The sequence below is a fragment of the Scatophagus argus genome, chromosome 11, assembly GCF_020382885.2.
Source record: "Scatophagus argus isolate fScaArg1 chromosome 11, fScaArg1.pri, whole genome shotgun sequence".
NCBI classification, from domain to species: domain Eukaryota; kingdom Metazoa; phylum Chordata; class Actinopteri; family Scatophagidae; genus Scatophagus; species Scatophagus argus.
The window spans coordinates 2236836-2257181 of record NC_058503.1 but is presented as its reverse complement, the minus strand read 5'-3'; the positions used below and the strand labels follow the sequence as shown (position 1 = coordinate 2257181).

General features: G+C 40.9%; 1 protein-coding gene across 7 annotated transcripts in view; it reads left to right on the top strand.

Annotated features, from left to right (window-relative positions):
- The window catches only part of pikfyve (phosphoinositide kinase, FYVE finger containing), a 31942-nt gene that overhangs the window by 8097 nt on the left and 3499 nt on the right, over positions 1-20346 (top strand). For 5 of the 7 annotated variants that reach the window (XM_046404089.1, XM_046404090.1, XM_046404086.1 and 2 more), the window contains 32 exons: positions 70-241; positions 411-618; positions 1761-1787; positions 2352-2441; positions 2549-2705; positions 3416-3573; positions 4492-4603; positions 4821-4968; positions 5138-5302; positions 5777-5839; positions 5940-6069; positions 6944-7124; positions 7250-7324; positions 7514-7621; positions 7734-7874; positions 8173-8299; positions 8421-9268; positions 9625-10029; positions 11229-11329; positions 11420-11491; positions 11928-12099; positions 12717-12895; positions 13164-13277; positions 15130-15238; positions 15324-15478; positions 16204-16297; positions 17033-17090; positions 17184-17315; positions 18103-18223; positions 19386-19481; positions 19578-19658; positions 20089-20183. In XM_046404089.1, the coding sequence (XP_046260045.1) occupies positions 70-241; positions 411-618; positions 1761-1787; positions 2352-2441; positions 2549-2705; positions 3416-3573; positions 4492-4603; positions 4821-4968; positions 5138-5302; positions 5777-5839; positions 5940-6069; positions 6944-7124; positions 7250-7324; positions 7514-7621; positions 7734-7874; positions 8173-8299; positions 8421-9268; positions 9625-10029; positions 11229-11329; positions 11420-11491; positions 11928-12099; positions 12717-12895; positions 13164-13277; positions 15130-15238; positions 15324-15478; positions 16204-16297; positions 17033-17090; positions 17184-17315; positions 18103-18223; positions 19386-19481; positions 19578-19658; positions 20089-20183 (4894 nt within the window). The remainder of the gene's footprint in view (positions 1-69; positions 242-410; positions 619-1760; positions 1788-2351; positions 2442-2548; positions 2706-3415; positions 3574-4491; positions 4604-4820; positions 4969-5137; positions 5303-5776; positions 5840-5939; positions 6070-6943; positions 7125-7249; positions 7325-7513; positions 7622-7733; positions 7875-8172; positions 8300-8420; positions 9269-9624; positions 10030-11228; positions 11330-11419; positions 11492-11927; positions 12100-12716; positions 12896-13163; positions 13278-15129; positions 15239-15323; positions 15479-16203; positions 16298-17032; positions 17091-17183; positions 17316-18102; positions 18224-19385; positions 19482-19577; positions 19659-20088; positions 20184-20346) is intronic. The other 2 variants (XM_046404091.1, XM_046404087.1) reach the window with 2 other exon arrangements.

The window sequence follows — 20346 nt, the reverse complement described above, 5'->3', positions numbered from 1 at the left end:
ATTAACTAAACCAACTGAGTACCTCCTTGTTGCTAAAAGCAGTGTGCTGTGGATGTTGTTCTCTTTCAGGACAGTGATCTGAAGCAGTACTGGATGCCAGATAGCCAGTGTAAAGAGTGTTACGACTGCAATGAGAAGTTCACAACCTTCCGCCGCCGCCACCACTGCCGACTGTGTGGCCAGATCTTCTGCAGCCGCTGCTGCAACCAGGAGATCCCAGGAAAGTTCATGGGCTACACAGGTAAGCGACATACTTTGTACTGAAGGTTAGTTAGTCATAAATGCATCATAACATGGTCTGATTCATATCATTGTGGCAGAGAAAACCAAAAAAAAATTCAACTGCTTTTAACTTTATTACCTTTTTTGCTTCCTTTTCACACTGTTTTGTGTCTTCTTTCTGCTCCCAGGAGACTTGCGGGCCTGCACGTACTGTCGTAAGCTAGCGCTGAACTACGCCCACTCAGCTGAATCAGGCTCCATCGGAGAGGACCTGAGCGTCTTGTCTGACTCTCCCTGCTCTGTGTGTGTGTTGGAGCCCAGCGAACCTCGGACACCTGTAGGGGGACGTAAGGCCAGCAGGAACATCTTCCTCGAGGAAGACCTGACCTGGCAGAGGTGAACACACACACACATTTTATCTTCTACGAGTTCATTTACTCAGAAAGGAACATGTCCATCTTTATCACATATTCAGATTGATAATCAGGCCTGATTGTTGAATATGTTAAATTTGCCCACACCTATAATGTACCTCCAAAATAAACCCTTTATACCAAAGCTTTAAGGATGGGTATGGTTTTAAAATATTACAATATCAGTACAGTACCCTTAAAGTGAGATTGATACCAGTAGAGTACTTCATATGACATCTCAGCGTGCGGAACTGCCACCTCGGTCAAGTGCATCATGCTCGACTTCACCACAGCATAGACTGTATGGGTTGTAGCTGTTGTGAAAGTCAGCCAATCACGTTGCATTAAATCAAAGAACACTTACGATATATTTTTTTTTTAGATCTTGGTACAAAAGGAATGCTGGTATTGTTAATCAGGAGTAGTTTCAGTGCCTCTTTGTTCTAGTATATCTTAATCAATACTGAGCCCTGCATGGCTTTCTGTGTACCTACAAACGAAATCTTGACTTTTTCACCTCTTGTTTGCTGTTGTATAGGTTTATTATGTTCTAATTTTGCTCATGATAGAAACATCCTTTTCTAGTTTTTTTTCCAAGCCTCCTCCGTCTGTGCTTGCTTTTTCTATCTTGACTTTCTGCTGTTTTGTATATCGTACATGGTCAGGTCTCATGAAAATAGAATCATGTTGCAGTTTATGACCTTTGTCAGAAATAGGAATAAACTGCATGCAACCACCATGAACTAGCATTCATGAAGTAAGATATAAAGAAGGTAAGAGTCTGCTGGTCACCTTTGCAGCATGTAATCTGAGTGGCCAGTAATGCAGAAAACTGTCTCGAATTAATGAATAACAAAGGGAGCATCTATTTTAGAAGAAACAGCTTTAGTTGAGTTACTTTTAAGTAATTGTTGATGTACTGTTTGTTTTTTTTAAGATTTTATTAACCATGCACACAACAGGCAAATTGTCAAATGGATTCAAGGACATCTTTAAAGGATCGTCCATCAATGAACACATTTTTTAACCTCATGCTCGTTTTCTGCTGTTGTTGGTGTGCTCCCTGCTTATTATCTTCACCTGCCTCAAAGAAAATCTCTTTCCTCTCTCTCTCTCCTGGCATAGAAAAACTCCTATTGGGATGAGAAAGAAGTGAGTCTTGCTGTTTGTTTTATTCATTTTTCACGTCTGTCTGAGCTTTAGCTGTTTGTAAGCAAAAGCCAATGCTTTCTAGCTCTATAAAAAGTTGTCTTCTGCATGCTCAAATTCACCATCATAAATTAGGCTCACTGGCATAGATTCAATTCAATTCAATTTATTTATATATCGTCAAGTCACAACGGAAGTTGTCTCATGACACTTTTGTGACACTCGGCTGAGGACAAATAGATGCACAATTAGTCTATACAGCATGTACATGAGATACTGCCACACCATGAACCAAGACAGGTGGTGCCCCAGTGAGATATTGGCACCCAAATGGTGGCATACACTCCTGAAGGGATCAGAGTGCGTCTGTGAGTGTTACAGATAACAAGGGAATGTTTTTATTTCTCCCTGCCAAGTTAGGCTTGAGATGACCTGCCCCAGCAAGACCTGTGGCACAGTAACAGAGAGACTAAGAGCTCCATAGAAAGGAGGGAGAAATAATTCACTATGAAAAGGTTCTCTATGAGGTTAAAATATTTCACTAACATGCATGTGTGTGTTCATTAGTATGATTCACCAGGAACCTCAGAACAGTAGCCTCAGTGCCAGATTGACGACGCTGCAAGAAGATGTGGGCAAATCACCTGCTAGGAAGAGGTCAGTCATTGCTTTGCTTTTGCTTGTAAAGTACAGAGTGCTCCAGCTTGGTTCAGTACAGCTCAGTTAAGCCAGCAGTGTGAATGATCCATTTGTCTCAACCGCAGGTCTGCCAGTGTGACCAACCTATCGCTGGACCGCTCTGGATCCTCCATGGTGCCTTCGTACGATAGCTCAGTCAGCCCACCAACTAGCCGGGCCGTGTCAGGCACCAAGGGTGGCACCAAGTTGGACCACAGTGAGGAAGAGAGGAAGATCCTACTGGTGGCTGCTTTGTTCTTTCTCTTTTACTGATTTCCATCAACTTGTGCAAATAGGCTATAATTGATATTTTTAGAATAACAGTGTCGTAAAATGATGTTGAAACAATGTGACAGTGTGAAAAGGGTCACTCGAGGTAAAGAATCAGATAGTTAGCACCTGCAGCTCCCCTTGTCATTTGGAACTTCGGTAAGTTTCTGCTGACTGAGTAGCACAGTTTACTGTTTTGGTTCAGTGTCATTGCTCTCATAGCACCATTCTTGGCAACAGTAACAGCTATTTTCAGCAAAAATGCTCTAAAAATCCCACTGTACACAGCCTGCCCAACACCAAACAACAGCCAGACACTACCTGAGGCCAGATGGGGAACATAGAGCATGGAGCTTCTGGCAGATAGAGACGTGGAGATATTTCCCTTAGAAGTGGGTAGAAAAACAGAGCAAAAAGAGAGTGAATATTGGACTTCCATAATTTTGTTCTATAACTTCTGGATGTGTAAAATTCATTGTGTCAACTTAAAAGGTGGTGATATGTCAGTGTTATTTTCACATCTGTTACATCCTGTCCCAAAGTAGCCATAAAAATAAATTATTGTAGGTTTAACGGTTTAATGCTTCCCCTTAACTGAAATACAGTCTCATAAGAGGAAGAAAAAAAAATGTATTATTAGTCATTACTGATTATTACTTACCAACATAACATACATTCTGCAGGACTCCTCCCAGCTGAAGGACTTGTGGAAGAAAATCTGCCACAACAGCACAGGGATGGAGTTCCAGGACCACAGATATTGGCTGAGAACCTACCCCAACTGCATTGTAGGAAAAGAGCTTGTCAACTGGCTGCTGAGGAATGGCACCATCTCCACCAGGTAGCGCCTCACTGGACAAACATGTTCTTTTTCTATACTATGGCATGTTAATAGCCTTTGAACAAAATACTTATAGGTTCAGTGTGAAGGATTTAGTGGTGAGGTTTCAACCAGCTGAACACCTCTTGCCTCGCCTTCAATTTCCAAGCATGAAGGAGAACCTGCTTTGGCTACTAAAATGAAAAAGGTCCTGTTTGGAGCCAGTGTTTGATTTTACCATTCAGGGTGTCTGTAGAAACATGGCTGACTTTGTAGAAGAAGAACCCACTCTGTTGAAATAAAATGCTTGTTTAAAGGTAACTAAACACCTTTTTTTTAATAAAATGATTTTACTGAAATTATAATTATGTTATATTGAAGAATGAATTTAATTTCTGTCAATAGATCTCCCTAAATCACACAGATTGGGCCTTTAAAGGAAGAGTTGAATACTTTGGGAAAGATGGTTATTCACTTTCTTGCCAAGAGTTACATGAAAACCACTTTTGTAGACTCCGTTTAATATCTAGCTCTAACTTTAAACAGTTGAGCTACCTGTTTCCCTGATATTAAAGTGGTATTTATTTCCGCACTTAAATATTGGCAAGAAACTACTGCTTTAATGTGATGGATGATAGATAATTTCTTGCTGCAGCATAATGATCACCAGGAATACATTACTTGTGCTTACCAAACTGTCAATTATTTACAAAAATAAGATGGCGTGTCTCAGTTTAGAGATTTGGGGGTTTTTTTTGTCAAGGCTTTTGGCTTAACAAGCTTTGGTGTTATTTTTTTTAAGCTGATCAGTCCTCTCACTATAGAAGGCTCATCACAAGTGGCTGTCCTTATACATTCAATTTATTTACAAAAGCTGCCTTTGAGCTAGCTACTGTTACACTCTCCCTCCCCTCCCTTTCTGATGTTTCTGTGTTGCAGGGCTCAGGCTATTGCCATAGGTCAGGCATTAGTGGACGGTCGCTGGCTGGACTGTGTTACTCACCATGACCAGCTATTCAGGGACGAGTATGCTCTCTACCGCCCCCTCCAGGTAATGGCCCACTTCTGATGAGTAAATACTGCACAGAGTGATGCACTCCAAATTGTTTTACACTTTCTGCAACGTACTGGGACACATCACATGTCGATATTGATTGATTCAACAGGGTCTTCTGATAACACAAGAAAACATACCTTGAACAGCTTCAACAGATTATTTCAGTGAAGTGAAATGTGCTGATGGTGACGTCTCTCTGTCTGGTCTCTAGAGTACAGAGTTCTCAGAAACACCGTCTCCAGACAGTGATAGTGTCAACTCCTTGGAAGGACATTCAGAACCATCCTGGTTCAAGGACATCAAGTTTGATGACAGCGACACAGAACAACTTGTGGATGAGACAGAGTACACCCTTCCCAGTATGTATCTTATGTTTATTGCTTTGATAAAGGCTTTTTGTTACACCTGTAGCCATACTTTGTTGGCTGGGATCGCTGCTATTTCCACAAGCTCCTGCCATGTGGCTTTGGTTTGTCATCTGAGTACTAAAATCCCAACTGCAGCTTTCTCAACTGTCTCTCTGTCCAGACTCTGCCGGGCCTAGCAAGAGAACATCTGTCAGCAGTTCCCAGTCAGTAGTGGACAGTGACTCAGCTGCCTCCATTAACCTCAACATGGAGCAAAACAATGTGAATTTCCACGTCAAGAAACAGTCCAAGTATCCGCACATGTCTCCTGCCACTGAGCAGAAATGTAAATATTACCACAAGCAATATGTTCTATAAATACGTCAGTCTAGCTCTGAACACTTCTTTTCTTCAGGTCAGTTGGTTAAGTCAATCCATGTATTGGTTACTCTAAAAAGTACAACCCCACACAGATTGATCATTTTTGACACAGATCATAAGAGACTAGTTTTTTGTTTCTAAAGGAAAACAATGCTTTTCTTTATTTATGTTGCTTCAACCTTTGGTTCTGTAAGTTCTGTAAAATGCGTTCATGTAGGATGTATGCAAACCAGGTTAGTAAGATTTCTTTGGAAAAGGAAACAGAAGTGGTAAATTCTGTTGTAAATATTCTTCCCGGTTTCTTGACACTTTTCTTGCTTAGCTGTCACCTGCCATATTTGTCATGCCTGCATGCATTTGTGACTTTTACTCAAGACGTCTGATCCAAAGTTGTCATACCTAATAGAAACAATAGACTGATCTCTTTCTCTTCTGTTAGCTGAATTTCTTGTGTCTGAGGATGGAGGACAGAACATTGTCATAAGTGATGCCTTCATCAAGGGTAGGAGCACTCTCTTATTGATTTATTCAGACAGCATACTGAATTTCATACTGTAACTAAGCAAACTCATTCCCTCTTTCCTGACTTGATGTTCCTGCAGAGTCTCTGTTCAACCGTCGTGTGGAGGAGAAGGCTAAAGAGATGATGTTCACTCCGTTGGGTTGGCACCACAGCTCTCTTGACCAGCTTCGAGAGGAGAACGGAGAGAAGAAGGCCATGGAGAGGCTGCTGTACGTGGACATATTTGCGTCTGGTGTAATTATACATAATAGTAGAAGTCCCTAGGGTTATGCATTCAGTGTTCAACTAAATGCAAGTTTTAGGTTTACTTTAATTGTCATTATACAGCACCATAATTTTACAGTGAAACTTGAGTTTAACCCTGCGTTCGATTTGTACTTGCAAGGTGTAACTCTGGACTCAGAGTGATATCGCATCCGATAAAAACCGAGTTGGATGTGTTCCATTTGCCACAACACAGGACAGCTCGTTTGTAACGTGATTTGGCCATTGTTGTTATAGCAACATCGACCGTTTACAAGCAGCACCAGTTGATAAACAGCACAATACATGGTGTTTCATGCCAGCAGTAGACAGTAAGACAGTACTGTGTATACGGCTTTCTAAATTGGACACAAAAAAGACAAAAGAGCTAAAAACACGCAAAACTACAGCTTTTATTTACAGTAGATGTTCTGGGCAGCCATCTTGGTTTACGAACTCGGTGTCCTCTGTGGACAACCGAGTTGACCAGTTGGCATTCTGACTTTGGGGGCATTGTATTTGTCACTTCCATCTTCAGAATTCGGAAAACAACTCGGGAAAACGACTTCCGAGTACAAATCAGTTCAGTTCCTGCTGATTAATGAGAATTATTAGTCGACTAATTAGTTCAACATTTAATCTTCATTCTGAAGAATACACCTGCTGAAATCCCACTAGTGTTCAAGTAGATTTCTATTTTAAAGGCATTGCGCTTACCAATAGAGCAGCTAATAAAACAATAGTTGAGAAATGTTTTCGTGAAATTTCTAACAGCTATTGGCTTGTCGTGCCAAAGTTTTTTTGCTTTTTAAGCACCTGTCACTCTGCCTCCCTGTTCAGCTCAGCCAACCACAGCCACATGATGGCACTGCTGCAGCAGCTACTCTACAGTGAGTCCCTGTCTCTGTCCTGGCGGGATATTATTGTCCCTGTGGTTCGACAGGTGGTCCAGACAGTGCGGCCTGATGTTCGCAACAACGATGATGACATGGACATCCGGCAGCTGGTCCACATCAAAAAGGTCAGACACCACGTCAAACTGTAGTCATATACCACTGTTTGGAAATTGAAACATGAAATTATCTTTTTAAATGGTGTGCTTCAGATGATTTTACAAGTATAACTAAATCTCCATTTGTGCTTTAGATCCCTGGAGGAAGAAAGTTTGACTCGACTGTGGTCAATGGCTTCGTATGTACCAAGAGCATCGCACACAAGAAGGTAGTGTCATGTTTTTCTGTCTAGCAAAGATCATTTTATGTTTTCTTAAATAGCATTTCTTTACAATCAGTTTTTCTGCTGTCCAGAAATGAAAAAAGAGTATATCTGTGCTTTAAATACCTACAGCTATACCTACAGCGTTACTAACTGATAAACTGAAAACCTGATACTTATCTGATCTCTAATCAGATGAACCCATACATCAAGAACCCTAAAATTCTGCTGCTGAAGTGCCCCATAGAATATCTGTACAGGGAGGAGACCAAGTTTACCTGCATTGACCCCATCGTGCTACAGGTCAGTAAGTCACTCTGAATGCAATTAGCAATAGACAATAGAGGAAACAACCATTTTACAGTGCCCTTGTTTTCTGAAACGGAGAAAAGATTTTTCTTTGTCTCTCCCTCAGGAACGAGAGTTTTTGAAGAACTATGTGCAGCGCATTGTAGACGTCCGTCCGAACTTGGTATTGGTAGAGAAGACTGTGTCTCGTATTGCTCAGGAAATGCTGCTAGTGCACGGGATCACACTGGTCATCAATGTCAAGCCGGTCAGTAATTAATATGAGGTTCATAAAAATTCATAAAGACAATCCAACAAAAGTCATGGACATGTAGAAACAGAAAAAAAGTGTTGTGTGTAAAACTGAAGCATGAAACAGAATAATTAAAGTTGTCCTGGTTCCATTGTCTTTCCAATCTCCATTCTCATGACACTTTGCAATTAGAGCAGGTCTAGACCAAACTCTTTAGTTAAATTGTATTACAGAGAACCCAACATTCCCCCTTGAGCAAGCACTTGGCAACAATGGCATATTGCATATCAATTTTCTTTTTTTCTCAATTTAGCAAGTGTTGGACAGGGTGAGTCGTGTGACCCAAGGAGACCTGGTAATGTCCATGGACCAGCTCCTCACCAAACCTCGTCTGGGAACTTGCCACAAATTCTACATGCAGCCTTTCACCCTGGCCAGCAGTAAGAGGCACACCTCCACTCTCCACTCCTACTCTCACTGAATGCTGCTGTGAGTTGACTACTCCCTCTAGAGTCAATGCTGATTTTGTCTTTTGATATTTTTTTTCTTCTGTCCTTCCAGATGAGGTGAAGACTTTGATGTTCTTTGAAGGCTGTCCCCTTCATCTTGGATGCTCCATCAAGCTGCGTGGTGCGTCAGAGTATGAGCTGGCCCGGGTGAAGGAGATCATTAAGCTGATGGTGTGTGTGGCCTACCACTCTCAGCTGGAGATTTCTTTCCTCATGGACGAGTTTGCCATGCCGCCCAGCTTGGCCCAAAGCACCTCGTTCCCCTGCTTGCTGGAGGGTGCCTCTGCAGAGGAGGAGGCAGATGGCGAGAAAAGAGACAAAGAGACAGATGGAGAGAGCCAGGAGAAAAGTGCTGAGGCTCAAGATTCTGCACTGGCGGGACAACTTGAGGAGGAAAGGCTTCCCTCTGAGTCTTCATCCAAAAATGGAGATTTAGACGCTCTCCAAGATAAAGAGAATCCAAAATCACTCTCCTCTGTCGAGGAGAAGGCTGATGACACAGAGACAGTGACCTCCTCGCCATTCTCCAGTCCCCCTGTGCCATCTCTGTCGGTCCCTCCACCATTCCTCATGGAAGAAGATCAGGAGATGGGCTCAGACACCCTCAATGAGGAAGACAGAAACCTAGTGAAGGACGAGTCACTTAGTATGGAGGACAGGGAAGGTACAGAGACACCTACTCCGAGGTTGTTCCGAGACCCCTTACAGGATGATACTGGGATGTTTGTGGCCGAGCAGGTGGCTTCATCTGATGACCACCTCAAGTCCATCTCTGCTGTCTTCAAGCAGGAGCTTAAGGACATTATCTTGTGCATTTCACCCTTCATCACATTTAAGAAACCATTCCTTCTTACACCTGCTGGCATGCACTGCCCCAGCAGGGAGTACTTCCCTGAACAGGTACCTAGCTTTGTCTGAATAAGATCTGCAAATAATAAGTTTCATTATTAATTAATCTGCTGATTATTTTCTCTGTTAATTTATTCTCTCTATTATTTTGTCCTATAAAATGTCAAAAAACTGTAAAACATTCATCCTCATTTTTCCGAAACCAGGGTGATGTCTTCAGACGTGTGTTGTCGGACCGACAGTCGAAAAAAGAAGGATTTTCATATTGCAAATATATAAAACAGCAGCTAAAAAACATCAACTTTTGGCTTAAAAATGAGATTGACTGTGTTATACTTACAGGCAGTGTTGCCTCAACTTTTTATATTGATTGTACCATGTTCACCTGTGTTTGCCCTGCCCCATAGGTCTACCTATCTCCTCTCCTCAACAAGGATTTTAAGGAGCTGGATGGGCGCAGAAAGCGGCAGCTTCTTAAAGAGCCTGTCCCATCTTCCCTCCTTAATGGACAAACAAATGGCGGCCCACAGCCAAGGGCTATCGATGTCCTGCCCTCTCACAGTCTTACTAGCACCCAAATTGTAGAACAGCTGAACAACAGCCAGGATCTGGCCAAGATGCTAGCAGACTACAGAGCAAAGGGAGGTCGTATTCGGCAGAGGGAAGTCACCGATCCCTTTAGCTCTTCCAATACTGCAGTGCCAGTCAGTGGACAGAGCAGGACTGGGGACGCTGCAGTCAAGCCACCAATCAAGACTGACAGTGAAGAGGACAAGCCAAGCAAACAGAATGAAATAAGCTGGACTCCTAAGGTGAGCAGTACTGACACTATTTCCAAAGGAACAGTTCACTGCAAAATGACCCCCCCCCTTTTTTTCCTTTTTTTTTTTTTAATAAAACTGTTAAACTATTCCTTGTAAAACCTTGTAAAACTCTTGCTTGTGACAGCGCAGGATGTAAACGTTATGGCTTCCTCCTTGGTTGGGCTGTAACAAAGATTTTCATGTCTGACCATAATGTTAGCTGGCTTAGTTAGCTTTGATAGCTAACCTCTCATCAGTGAGTAGATGCAAGCTTCCTTCTTCCTTCCTTCTGCGTGGTGATACGGAAAGAAAATAGTTCCTACAAAACTGCTGACATCAAGGTCTGTGGATTATCTTGATTTTTGGAGAAAGACATAGCTGCTGAGTTTTTCAGTTTTTTGGCACTTTGAGCACCATAAGTGAAGTGCCATTAGTGAGAAGAAGATAGATATCTGGACAGCCGATATCTCCAAAACTCAGCATCTCACACCAAAACAGTCTAGATGGATAAATAGCACTACAGATAATAGAAAAGATATGTATTGATATTGGGGTGTACTGTCTCTTTAAGGTGTCCTGGAGTTTCATCACAACCAGTTGTGTGTGTCCTCTTCATAAAACATTTGAGAAGATGATTGTTTCGAACATTTTTAAACTTGAACTTAAATAATTTCTTATTATGTTATTCACATCCATGTTTATTAAAACTGGGCTAGTGAACATGTAAGAACACGCTTATCATAAAACAGTGATTATGACTATTGTTAGTGGTCACAGACGCACTGCTGGTAATTTCAACTGCACTTCCTCTGCCATTCTTGTTTGACTAGCTCACTAATAGCTTTACTATATATCTGTCTAGCCCTGTGAGTGCACAGGCAGTATGTGCCTTCCTGCCTTTGGAAGGCACATACTGTCACAAACAATTTGGCGCAATTCTATATTTCTTGGCACATTACCGCCACCTGTGGATCAGTGTAATAATAGGAAACCATTGGCAGGAATGTGTATCAGATCACCTGCATCATGGTGAGTAAGTATCTCTGTGTTCCTTCATCTTTCTAGACCACCATGCTGGGGTGTTTTTGTTGGAGCATAGCCCACCCCTGATCTGATTTGTGAGAGCAAGGTGTTTGCATTTCTGGGTCTCTGTGGCTCTGCTTTGAACTTAGTTTTGACCTGTTTGTGTTTGTTGTTGTTGTCTTCAGTTGGACTGTCTGAATCCTGTCAACCATCAGAGACTGTGTGTGCTCTTCAGCAGTTCATCAGCTCAGTCCAACAATGCGCCCAACCCCTGTGTCAGCCCATGGTAAACTCTTCACATAGAGTTAGTGGATCAATACAAAAATCTCAATCTTGTTTTGAATTAATTTATAGTCATTGCCTTTGTTGTCAACAGGATTGTCACAATGGAGTTCTATGGCAAGAATGACCTCTCTCTTGGTGTATTCTTGGAACGGTATTGTTTCAGGTAAGAAAAACTAACAGTACTCCAATAAGAAATAAAACTCATGACTAAATGGTAGCTATCGGGCCGCGATTGTAGTTATAATGATGGGAAGTTGAGAATTTAAACTCAGATTTGTTAGTATGTAGGACAAACGTGAAGTGAGGTAAGTTATTTGATTTACTGAGTGAGTGAATTTTGTAAATATGTAACTTTGATGGGTAGAAAAAGACACAAATTCATATTTACTAGTTAATTTTACTGGTTTAATTTTTTTACTAATTAATTGTTCATTATCTGACATTTTATAGACCAAAAAACTAATCAATTAATGAGGAAAATGATTCACTCATTAATCAACAATGAAAATATTAGCTAGTTGCAGCTCTAGGAAGCCTCTCTGTTTACTTTTAAAAATGAACATTTGTGTTTGTGTGTTTGCATGCATATATTTCTACAGGCCATCTTACCAGTGCCCCAGCATGTTCTGTGAAACTCCCATGGTGCATCACATCCGTCGTTTTGTGCATGGTAGCGGCTGTGTGCAGATTGTATTGAAGGAGCTGGACTCCCCAGTGCCTGGTTACCAGCACACTATACTTAACTACTCCTGGTGCCGCATCTGCAAACAGGTCAGTCATAATTAAACGTGAGACTTAAAAGTTGACACAAACCAAATGTAAAGTTTTTTTGATTGTTTCGCTCAGCTTCAGATCAGAGACCTTACCAGATATTTAAGAGCCACTTAAAACACCAAATGAGCCTGAATTAATTAAGGTTGTCAAAATAAAGCATTAAGCTGAGAATGCATTTGGTGCCCACTTTTCGTGCTTTAACAAGGCTTTGTTTTACTGACAAAGCATTGCTGTTTCTTTGGCCTGTCTCTACCAGTCATTATTCACAAAATAAAGATGAGTTGCAGTCTAATCCTAATATTGGTGCTTAAAATTTTCTATGAAGCCCTCTGTGACTCAAAAGAATGATGTGTGATGTAACAGGATGATCAGTTGCCAAAACTCTCCAGTCCATGTCAGTCAATACTAAGTGATCCAAACTACAGGTGTGACATATCCCTAATACTCATTTCAACACAGTAGAAAATACATAACATTAATTCTAACTGCACTACATTCGTTATTAAAATTCCACCCTCTGTCTGAAATAATGGAGTGAAGCAAAATGGCAATTCATTCTGATTATCTTGCTAGACTTTCCTCTCTTACACTTAATACCTGCCTCTTATTTTAAGGTGACACCAGTGGTACCTCTGTCCAACGACTCATGGTCCATGTCTTTTGCAAAATACCTGGAGCTTCGCTTCTACGGCCACCAGTACACCAGGAGGGCTAATGCAGAGCCCTGTGGACACTCCATCCACAAAGACTACCACCAGTACTTCTCATACAACCAGATGGTGGCTTCCTTCAGGTTGGTCAGCTGTCACAGTGCCTTCTATCCTCCAGTCACCACTGAATTAGACAAGGGACATTTTCAGTGTGAAATATAAAGCATTCATATTGTGAAAATCTTCCTCTCAATACAAATGCATTATCTATTTATTTAATTTAAATGCATAAATCATCCGTGTATTTGATTTCTGTGTGGTATTTCTAGGATGGAAGACAAAAAGATTCATTCTATACATGGAATCTACAAATTAGTCTTGACAGTGTTATCCTGTCCTTCTCTTTCTCAGCTACACTTCAGTAAGACTCTTGGAGATTTGTCTTCCTCGTCCCAAGATCTTCATCAGGAACCTGGGGCCTTTGAAAACCAACCTGCAGCAGGACCTGAAGGACTTCTCTCAGAAGTAAAAGAATACCATTCACAGTGGTCATTAGTCTGCATCCTTTTATACATGTCAAACAGACGGAAAGACACCAGAAAATGATGCACTTTCACCAACAGAAAAACAATTAAGATATGAGTTATAGAGACGTTGACATCAGAGGGCCTTATCACTCAGGAAAGTTTGTAGCAATATGTCCAGTAGCTTTTGAAAGTGAAAGAGGGCCATGCTGGAGTTGAGATCATATTTCTTGATTCTTGAATTATCTACAGCAAGCTTACTTGAATTGCTGTCCAGTCACAGTTGAGCCTCCTTGCATGCGGTGACTACCCCCCAATGATAAATTTTGGACAATTGACTGGTTGATTAATAGACTCGTTAGTGCAGGTTTAAATTTGGGATTTGGGGCCATATAATTTTTTTTTTTTTCAGTTTCATTTTGTTTATATAGCACCTTTTGCAATCAAAATTGTCTCTAGATGCTTTACAGAAACCCAGAGCCTGAACCCCCGAGCAAGCAGACAGTGGCAAGGAAAAACTCTCTTTTAACAGGAAGAAACCTTGAGCAGGACCTGGCTCACAAGAGAGAACTGTCCTGCTGATAGTCGGCTGGGTGAAGGAGGAGAAGAAGAGGTAGACAGGACAGAGAGGATGAAAGAGAGAGAGAGAAACATACATGCAACAAACATCATTCATCACAAAGCACAAACATGACAGTGGATCATGTTTGTGTCCCCCAGCACCAAAGGCCTATAGCAGCGTATGATAGAGATTAAAGACTAATAGTTAGTCAGACCTATTCTACCTGTGGCTGTCTGTCAAGAAGTGACTGTAACTATGCCTACCAGCCCTACACACTTTGTTTGAGGCTAACTATACACTTTACTAAACAGAATGGTTTTAAGTCTGGTCTTAAAAGTGGAGGTGGTGTCTGCCTGTCGAACCCAGATTGGCAACTGGTTCCACAGCAGGGGTGCCTGAGAGCTAAAGGCTCGTCCTAACATTCTACTTTTATGAATTCTGGGAACTGCAAGTAAACCTGCACTCTCTGATCTGAGTGTTCTATTGGGAATATATGGGACTATTAGATCCTGCAGGTATGGTGGTACACTGACTGTACCTTAATTGTTGTTGTTACAGATTAAACAGTTGGATAATTAGATGAACTGTCTAAGTGACATCACCTTTTTGCTTTCAGGTCAAAAATAATACTTTAGGGATTAGTAATTGAGTGTAACAGTGCTGAAAAGAAAGGAAGAGATACAACAGGTAAAAGCAACCATTAAATCGTGGTGGGAAAGAACTGCAAGACATAGAAGAGATTTAAATGCTTTCCAAGTTGAGACTGGTCCTCAGGCTACATTGTAAGGTAAAGTGCGGTATTGTAGAACATAAAGTGTAGAACATAAATAAAACAGAATGATAATTTGTTAATCCTTTTATACTCAACTGAACAGTACAAAACAATATATTTAATGTTTTACCTCATCAACTAAATAGATTTTTGTAAATATATGCTTATTTTGAATCCGATGCCAGCAACACACTTCTGACAAGTTGGGACAGGAGCAACAAAAGAGTGGAAAAGTTGTGTACTGCTCAAATAAATGGCTGTTTGGAACCTTCCACAGGTTAACAGGTTCTTCAGTGACAGCTGATAGTATCACGTGGGCATCCTCGAAAGGCTCAGTTGTTCACGATTAAGCTTGCGGTTGTTTGCATTTTGTTTTAATATACATTTTACACAGCCTCCAAACTTTATTGTAATCGGGACTGAGGTATTACTGCACAGCTTCATTCACTGTGTTCTCTTTTTTTGTGTATCACCTGAACACATCCACTAATCCGCTGCTTCCCACTGCCCTGTCTTCAGAGTGGCACAGGTGTACTTGGCCATAGATGACCGCCTCACATCCCTCAAGACCGACACCTTCAGTAAGACTCGTGAAGAAAAGATGGAGGACCTCTTCGCTCAGAAAGACGTAAGCATTTCCTAGAGCGTCCATCTGCCTCACCTCTGAGTACAGGGAGAGTTACATGCTCCTAATGCCGTTTGCTTGTGTTTAGATGGAGGAGGCAGAGCTGCGGAGCTGGATCGAAAAGCTTCAGGCGCGACTACAGGCCTGCGGTATGGATTCTCCTCAGCAGCTGCAGACCGTCCTGGAGTCACTGGTGATGAAGAAACAGAATCTCTGTGAGATGTTGCAGTACTGGAACGGCAGGTGAGAATGTAACTCAGCTTCTTGAAATATGTTTTATTTAGGTGACAGAAGTGGACTGACTGAATTCCAGAGTTTAAACATTTACTTTTATATGTGACTCCAAATGGAATATGCAATTTTTTATTCAGTAAATTTACAATTTAAAATTAGAGTTTTTACAGTGCATTTTTTTTTCTTGGAATAGTTACAATTCAACTCTGGTATGTATGTATGTATTTAGTTATTTATTTACCTACCTAACTAATGGCCCTTGTAGACAAGACACGATTGTAGATGACATACAAAGAAAACATTACCTGTAATCATCCTCTATCCTTGCGCTGCCACAAACACTACACAAATCCAGCTCTGGTGGAAAGGAAAAAAAAGAAATGCATAAAAAACCAGCAAATAAAAATAGTGGGGAAAAAGACAATGTGACTTCTCTGATGTGGTCCCTGAGAATTAGAGTTGGGACTTTAGACGACTGGGGAAAGGCTGCCAGTTCTTGCTGAACTGAAAAAGTCCTTTTCCATGAACCATCAAGGCAAATCATTAAACCACTGTGTGACTGCAAGAACCTCTTCCTTCTTCTTCAAGCACATCTCACTGTAAAAGAGATGTTGTGTCTTCCTAGATAATTGTTGAATCATTGCAGACTTTTTTTTTTTAAAACTTATTATAAGAAGCCATGAGGCTCTTCCTCTTCTCTATAGTGCTCAGTGTGTCACCTCGTTCCCTCCCAGGCTACAGGACTTATTCCAGCAGGAGAAAGGGAGGAAGCGTCTGTCTGTCCCCCCCAGCCCAGGCAGGCACAGACAGACTGCTGATGACAACAAGGTCGGCAACATCATTCTTTGTGTCTACATGCACTTAAATAATTTTCAGTGTTTTCCCAGTAACTTGATTTCTTCAATGCCGTGTCATCAAGGAACCTGGTTCCTGTAATCGTGTGTTCTCGATTGAGTAAGAACTGTCATTCTTATCTATATCTATACTGTCAGCTATTCAATAACAGCAGAAATTGTTCCAAAAACTCTTAAATAGCATCTTTACGTATCAACAAGTTAGTTTCCACGGTAGAACATTTTGCACTGTGTAAAATTAAGTCACACTCGCAGTGTAAGGAAGAGCTGCACACTCCAATACTGAGGCTGTTCTCTCACTGCACTGTCAGTTCACACAAAGAACATGTGGAATCAGCATCATGTTTCACAATTTTATTCAAGATAAGTCACCCATGGATCAAAATTAATGTGTGTTAGAAATCTAATCTGCTGTATGTACCTGTTAGTGGATTTTACAGTCGCCAAGTTTAGAGCTGATCAGTCAATCAGCAGAAAATTAAGATACGTTAATATTTTGATAATCAAATAATCAAAATTTTCCAAGAAAAATGCCAAAAATCTGAGCATTTCAAATATAGCTCTCAAATATGAAGATGAGTGAATGAATTAATGAAACATTTTGGCCAGCGCTATACTTGCAGTTTTATAACATTTTAGATTCAATTGAGTATAATAATCTGTATAATTTCATCAATTTGATTTATCTATTTATTTATTTACTTACTAGAGTGCGCTGGATTCCTCCCCCCGTAACCCCTCACCTGTGGTGCAGAATGGTGAGAAAGGTAAGCCGGCTGTCCCAGACCCTGTCCCATCCTGGTCTCTTGTTACTGGATCAAGGTGACTGTGGTCCTGACTATTGTGTTTTTCACTGACAGAGGACCGTCATCTCAACACGTTGCCCTCGACCTCTTCCACCTCTGTGTTGCCGTCACCGGGAGATCCTGGAGCTGAACCAATCACACCTGTTCCCTCCTTTACTGAGCAGGACTATGTCAGCATCCCAGAAGGTACACACAAGCACACACTCACTCATTCACACACATAAGCCATGTTTCCACCCTAAAAACCCCAAAAGTTTAGGGTATTTTTTTCTTTTACCCTAAATCTAAAAGCTTAGGGTATTTTGGGTTCAGTTCCTGGAACAAAAAGCTTCCCATAGCCCATCGTGGTATGCTTTTCCTGTAAGATCAGGTTAACTAGATTGCTGAAAAACTGAAAAAGCATCAGCATCAGAACTTTACACATCATTTTCGAGTGCAGCTATACAACAACAGTCATAGTGTATTATAATGCATTCATAATGCCTTATGACTACACTCATAAACATACATAATGCTTTCTGATGCACTGTATCAACAGTCATAAAACATTATAGATGTGACTTATAATGAATTATAAGTTCAAGTGTCTTATGGATCCTCTTGTCTAGTTATAAACTAGAGGTTGACAGATGACATGACAGGGTTTATAATGCATTATGATTACCTATATTGACCTATACATACCTCAACAAGCAGCTGTAGTAAGGACTCATGGTATGCTATAATAGTCTATGCGTTATCATAATGATCACTTATGAATTGTGTCTGTTCGTGGTCAATAAAGATTCTTTGAAATGCTTGAAAATGCATGACACTTCACTCAATACGAACAATGACACGTTTTGATGAAGCATATTATTATAGATACAGTGCAAATACAAATACAAATGAAAATGCTGCTAGTACTTCACCAATATTTAGTTCTAGTGCTACTGATACTAACTGTCTAGCTTTTGGGTATGCTCATCGTCAGATGTATTTGACGGACACTTGCTGGGCTCCACTGACAGCCAGGTAAAGGAGAAGTCCACAATGAAAGCCATCCTCGCCAACCTCCTGCCCGGTAACAGCTACAACCCCATCCCCTTCCCGTTGTAAGTAACACACTCACTATGGTTGAGGCCAGGTGTAGAACTGAAAAACTGTGAAGAAGCTAAAATTTTGCACTGAATGCTTGGCCAAAATCTTGTTGACTTACTCTCTGACCAGGGCTGGAAGCTAACAAAACCACTACAGAATATTTGCCTGATTTTAGATGCTTATTTGATCAAATTACAATAATGTGCCACATGGTGTTTCTACTTGCCACAGTGAGACAGTGAAAGGATTTTTGTTTTCTTTTTGGCAGCTCTGGAACTCAGGTATTGGTGTATAGAGGTATAGAATGTTAACTATCCAAGAACTACTCTCGTTTTGTTACTTTTTTGTTATCTTACTTTAAATTAAGTGTTATCTAACTGGTGTGTTTGATAGACAGCTGCTATACTCATATCACAGAGAACTGAATGAACATTCCCTCAGAAGAGCTGTATATTTGTACGTTTCCAGAAAATGTGTGTGTGTGATCTGGATCTATGTGATTACACAATCTCCAGCATGGCTGTTGAATGCCTGTCTGTTTGCTTTTGATTCTAGGTGTGATAAAATATCGAATTAAGTTTTTCCAGTTAAATTCTCTCCATCTCAGTGACTGTGTAGTAGTTTGATCGTGCCGTATCATTTTTGATATCTCTTCACCCATCTCCCTTTCCCATTTGGCTTTAACATATAATGTTGACACTTTTTTTAGTTTCCATTAGGCGGCCATATAGAACAGATACTGCTTTTGGGATGGCATGGCTACGTGACTCAGAGCCTTTTTTTTAATTAATAAAACACCCAAAAATGTTATCTCAAACAGTCGCAAAAATGAAGTATTCCTAAACTGTCAAAATATTTAAATCATGAACTGTCATGTTGAAGAAAAGGTACATAATATGCACCTTTTGCAGAGCTACATCATTTTTAAATACAGAACTATACCATTTTTTAACACTCTTTATCACTCTTTACCAAAATATAAAGCTAACACTCACAACATCCAGCTGATGCATTACAATGTTGTGATTAGAAATGCTTAGAAAACAAATTTTTGGTTCACATACCTTTTGTTTTAACTCAAGATGAGTCCAAATTAAGATATATGGTAGGTATGGCCTGTACATATCACAGGCGTTAATGGTTTGTGTCTGACTGTCATGTGAAATGTTTTGGCAGTGACCCGGACAAGCACTATCTGATGGACGAGCATGAGCGGGTGCCCATCGCAGTGTGTGAGAGGGAGCCAAGCTCCATCATCGCCTTTGCTCTCAGGTGACTGTCTCAGCTCAGTGTTTAGGTAAAATAAGGAGTGAAAAGGCCTCAGGATGTAGCTTTCTAAATGTTAATGTGTAATGTATTGCCTTCCAGCTGCAAGAAGTACAAGACAGCTCTGGATGATCTGTCCAAGGCATCAAACACAGGCGGGGATGAGACTCCGCAGGTTCTCAGGTACCCAAGATTCCTTTCAAAATCTGGCACTGAAATTCAGTGCTGTTTCAAGCTAGGGTTTCCACACCACACAGAACTGCTATACCGACATGTACCACAATCCATCAGGACAATTATGACACGTTGTGGTTTTATTTATCACATTCAACTTAACTTTTCATCTTCTGCTTGAGAAAATATAGCAGTAGCTTTAGTGCTGATTTGTACAGCCTATTGCTGTAATTTAAACAGGACAAACGAGAGTGGATCGAAACAAGGCTTCATATGAAGGATTGTAACACGTAACATAATGTCAGATAGCATAACCTGCACCGACTTTTTACTTTGGCTGGAGAAACACAATGAGCAAAGCAAGCAGGAAAAACATAACAGCTGACTTTTTTTCTGTTACTTTAAAACGATTGCCTTTTTTTTTTTTCTCTCTTCTCAGTGCCGGTGAGAGTCGGGCTAAGAGCAGCCCTGCGAGGCCCAGCGAGTCAGCCTCGTCGCAGCAGAGCCGCAGCAGCATGGAGACTGATCCCCTCAGTACGTGTTAAGATCCACTGTACAAACGGCAACTTAGCTTCTATACATATGTTAGTAACTGGGGCGTGTATTTCATTGGCAGACAGCACCAACCCTTTATTTGAAGCAGGATTTTATTACAGACAGACCTTTATTTCTCATTACCTCTGTTTGATAAGTATAT